General features: G+C 41.5%; 1 protein-coding gene across 1 annotated transcript; it reads left to right on the top strand.

Annotated features, from left to right (window-relative positions):
* Positions 1-990: 990 nt before the first annotated feature.
* Positions 991-2,613, top strand: LOC106815669. Its single transcript, XM_014820166.1, has 3 exons — positions 991-1,161; positions 1,496-1,684; positions 2,153-2,613. Exons 1-3 carry the CDS (start codon positions 1,126-1,128, stop codon positions 2,318-2,320), a joined length of 393 nt encoding a protein of 130 aa, XP_014675652.1. The 5' UTR covers positions 991-1,125; the 3' UTR covers positions 2,321-2,613.
* Positions 2,614-4,590: the final 1,977 nt, after the last annotated feature.

Below are 4,590 nucleotides of genomic sequence, written 5' to 3'. Positions count from 1 at the left end.
ATATATATATATATATATATATTATATATTATTATAACGCAGAAACCTAATGGTAAAAAGACAAGACAGCAAAAATACCAGCGGTTTAATCAGATGTATACGATCATAATTTCAAAGTTAATTAGTATTGGGTATTTTTTAGCAGATTATTTTATGATTATAATGGATAGGTACCAGTAAAGATAAACATTTCTTATGCTATGATTTACTTTCTTACAATATCATCATAATTTTTACTTGCCAGAAGAACCATAGCGGCCGCGAAGGTGTACACATAAAACGCCATTATCTAGCAGTTGCAATACAAGCAGATCTGGTAATACTTTCGGTTGTCATATATCTCCAAATGCAGACGTATAATAAATTGTTAGATCTCAGCAAACATTAACAAGATGGCTGCTTATATATCTGCGATCGCCGACCGTGTATGACACAGGTTTCCACGATCAGGCAGGTCTCGCTTATGACTCTCGAATGCCGCCAGCTCTTGCAAATTAATTAACAGAACAGGTGAGCGGTTCGAACGTGTGATTCCCCCTTCCCAAAGAAATACATGGCGAAATGAAATCAATATTCAATTATTTTATCATACGCTTGCTATTTACCCATTATCATACATTTACGCTCATTATAGATTATGTCAATATTTGGGGCTTTAAACATGTATTGTGTTATATGCATTAAATTTTATGTTGTATTATATTCATGTATTGTGCATCTTGTAATTAAATATGGAAGTAAATCCTGCTTGACAAAAAGTGTCGCTTATGCAAATATACGTTTAATTAGCACACACGCGACAGCATGCAGCGCACATGAAATTCAACCCACATAAAAGACATATGACTGGTGCGGTACTTTCTCCAACAGTTCTCTGCTTCTGCGATTAGCGCGCGAACCCGCCGCCGAAAAGAACCTGTAATGTACGATGAACCGGCGACACAAGGCCAGCGGCGACAGCTATATAAGCGCGAGTTCTGCATCACTTGTGGCATACAAGCCTAGATATAGACAGAGACAGCGAGAGCGCCACTTGTTGCTGCACACTGCTGCTCGCACATCCTCGTCCGTAACAAACACAGCGCCTGTTTTCTCACACGCGAACGCATCCCACGATCACCAGCTATGAGACTCGCGATCGTTTGCCTGTTGAGTGTTGTGGTGAGTACATTTCTTTATTTTACTGGGAAACTGCGAACAGGGTACCATAAATAAATACTATACTATAAACAAATAATATAACGAGATGTTTTTAATACGGGTGAAATTATTTGGTGACGATCTATTTCATAAAATGTGGTAATAATTTTTTCTTGGATTGTAAGCGTAAAAAATGATAATCTATTACCCAGTGCTGAGCTCATATCACATCTTATAATAGTGACTATATTATTACAATTATAATTATAATCATTTATATTATTATTATTATAATTATAATCATTGATATTATTATTATTATTATTATTATTTATTTGCTTCTGTTTCTGCGCAGGCGTGTGTCAGCTGTCAGGAGATATGTCCCGTTTACTCGTGCGGTGACATCGCAAGCGCCCTCGTTGATGACTGCTGTCCCAGCTCCAGTCGCATGCTGAGCTGCCTCAGCATGGGCGGAAGTCTCGAGTGTCCGCCCGCCTTCACCTACACGGCCTGTCCCGACGAGCTGGGCAACAACATCTACAACGTGAGTTTATCATAGAGACTCCGGAGAGTCGCGGCTGAAAACAAAATAAGACCTTAGTTCTCGAACATCTGAGACGGGAAGGAAGAGGAGGAGGAGGAGGAGGAGGAGGAGGAGGAGGAGGAGAGGGGAGGAAGTAAGCGCGGGGTATGAGTGGAAGAGGAGAAATATAATGAGGAGGAGGCGTGAGAAGAATAAGAAAGGAAGGAGGAGGAAAAGAAAGAGGAGGAGGATGGTGAAGGGGGAATAGGAGGAGGAGGAGGAGAAGGAGGAGAAAGAGGAGCGGTGAGGGAGTCATCATAACATATATACCGAAAAATGCTAAAAACAGAGCGAGAACTAAAATATTAAAGAAAGCAACCTTCTACAGGGCTCTCTAGACTTGGATTTTATGACTCTTTAGACTTTTATAGGATGCATCTACCACGCTTAATTTGTAATAATGTTGTATGTATGCGTTTCCTCCTATAGATCAGCCTCGTGCTCGATCGCAACGAGTGCAGCTGCGTGAGGGACGACGGTTCGCAGATCTTCGTGGATGCTCCTGGAGCCAGCCCTCCCAGACTGCGGCTTTGCAGCCCGCTGAACTGCATGTGTCCACCCGATGCGCCGATGGTGAACAGCATCATGTGCTCGTAGATGCCACCTTACGATTCGACCTTCGCCGCATGTATATCTATATACGCAACTAATTTCGTCTGGTTAATCGCCAACGTTGTACACCACGCGCGGTTATGTTTAATTGCGTTGTTTATCTTTACTACTGTTGTTTCAGAATTGATGCATTTTGTACACTGATAGCGATATTCATCACTTATAATTTTTCTTTTTAAAGTAACAGCGTTAGGTATAGACCCGGACCATTTATGTACCAGCTTTTTAGTATTATACGCTAAAATATTAATAAAAATGTTTATGATTATGTAAACGGACTTGATCGTGTTAACGTATTTATGCAAAACAGGTCAACTGTACTGAGCCGTTCCTTACTACAGTTAATATCTTCGAATTTTTTCTGCAACGCGGCACAGATGATCCAAGGGGATATACCCACTGACATGTGATTTGAATCCAACTTGCGCAAATTATGAATAAACAAACGCGAAGCTTACAAATATACATAAAACTATAAATTACATGCAATTAGTGATCTAGTGCAACTATTTCTTAGTCAATGTCTTAGTCTTCAGTCTTAGTCTCAGTCTCTGTCTTAGTCTCAAATTCTTAGTCTTCAACTTAGTCAATTCGAATTACACGTTCGGCACGACAATCACAGATTTGTACACGATAATATTTTAACATGTTATGACATAATCAGGGCCGTAGCCAGCTTTATATTGGGGGGAGGTTCGTTTTTCAATGTTGGCAATTTGCTCGGCAGGGGCGTGTACAAGATTTGTACCAGGGGGGGGTCTAACCGTAACCCAAAGTTGCGAGCACGCGAAGGGAGGGTCTGGGGGGCCCTCCCCCAGAATTTTTTTAAAATTAGACCCCCTCAGATGCGTTTTCTGCGCGAGCAAGGGGGGGTTCGGACTCCCTGGACCCCCCCTGTACACGCCCCTTCTCGGGCGCGAAGCGACCAGGCGAGGGAGCCAAGCGACCGAGCGGGGGGAGGGTGTGGGAGGGGGGTGTTCACTGTTCACCCTCCTGCACGATGGAGATTTTGCAATTATTACACTAAAATGGAGCGACCTGAGGTGAAATTCTTGCAAATTTTCAAAAAAAAAAAATTTTGCTTAAGGGGGGGAGGGACTCGGGGGGAACCGTTCGAACGAACCCCCCGAACCCCACCTGGCTACGGGCCTGCATAATTATATATGAATCGGACTTTTTTACAATAGCGACCTAAACGTTTACACTCAACGTCATGGCTGAACATTTTGAACTATTCGAGTGTTGAATAGTGAGATAATAAGTGCGCGCTCACGGCGCATATACTGTATCTAAACAAATCTATTGGCACGTGAAAATTATTTAGATCTATGTGGGAAATTTCAATGAACTTTCACTCCGACAAGTGATTAAAATTCCACCATAGTATAATTAAATACTGGATGTTATTAATGATATGAGAGACGTGTAAGAAATTATATAGTACCACCATAGCACATATCACAGACAAGAAATTTAAAAAGTTTAAATGTGGTTATATGATGAAGCAAAATATGAAACATTACTTACTCTAGCCCATGAATAATATTGCTATCAAATATCGAAATTATGAATCACATTTCAATTTTGAAAACCCCACATGATTTATATTATCTTATTTTCACTGTTTATATCAAGTTGCATATTCTATTACAGGGATATCGCCATATACACTCGCCTCACTACCCCAGGAAATTATATAATTTAATTTGTGAATATGTCGATATGCTATTAAAAAAAACTCGTTATAAAATAGTTAAAGGGTTTTACACACACTCACGCGCTCGCCACACGGTGTTCCTACACCTATGGCGTACACGTGTGCGTATGCGCATGCCTCGCCAATAGACACACTACCTGTTAAATTTCAGTAGGCATGGAGAGATAGAAACGATTAGCCTTGCGTGCATGGCCTCTCATAGCGAAATTATCATCTTATGCGTCGAGATTGCTCGTGTGATCTGTAAACGGGTCAAATCCACGCCTCATGCGTTTTCACGTGCATCTAGACGCCCAGAGAAAGCTCGCGGGCATCGGTGGGCACGTAGCTATTAAAGGCAGGCAAGAGCGAGCCTATAGTAACGACCATTTAGATAAATATTAGGAGACAGCGCAATGTCAAATAGATCCAGTCGACCAGATAATGTTATACATGCGCGTAGGAACGCGTGCACCCTTGCTGACATTCTCAGCACGTAGGCTAAAATTTATTTCTCTGTTTCTTTCGCTCGGTCTCTCTTTCTCTCTGTCTCTCTCTC

Source organism: Priapulus caudatus, unplaced genomic scaffold (genome assembly GCF_000485595.1).
Source record: "Priapulus caudatus unplaced genomic scaffold, Priapulus_caudatus-5.0.1 Scaffold1173, whole genome shotgun sequence".
NCBI lineage: Eukaryota > Metazoa > Priapulida > Priapulimorpha > Priapulimorphida > Priapulidae > Priapulus > Priapulus caudatus.
The sequence above is the reverse complement of the archived record's forward strand: the minus strand, read 5'-3'. Positions and strand labels throughout refer to the sequence as shown.

What these genes read in the sequence shown, in the direction of transcription:
- LOC106815669 (XM_014820166.1), top strand. Translation starts at nt 1,126, where the DNA reads ATGAGACTCGCGATCGTTTGCCTGTTGAGTGTTGTG. An exon ending in TTTGCCTGTTGAGTGTTGTG is followed by an intron (nt 1,162 to 1,495) that starts GTGAGTACATTT and finishes GTTTCTGCGCAG; the next exon opens with GCGTGTGTCAGCTGTCAGGA. An exon ending in TGGGCAACAACATCTACAAC is followed by an intron (nt 1,685 to 2,152) that starts GTGAGTTTATCA and finishes TTCCTCCTATAG; the next exon opens with ATCAGCCTCGTGCTCGATCG.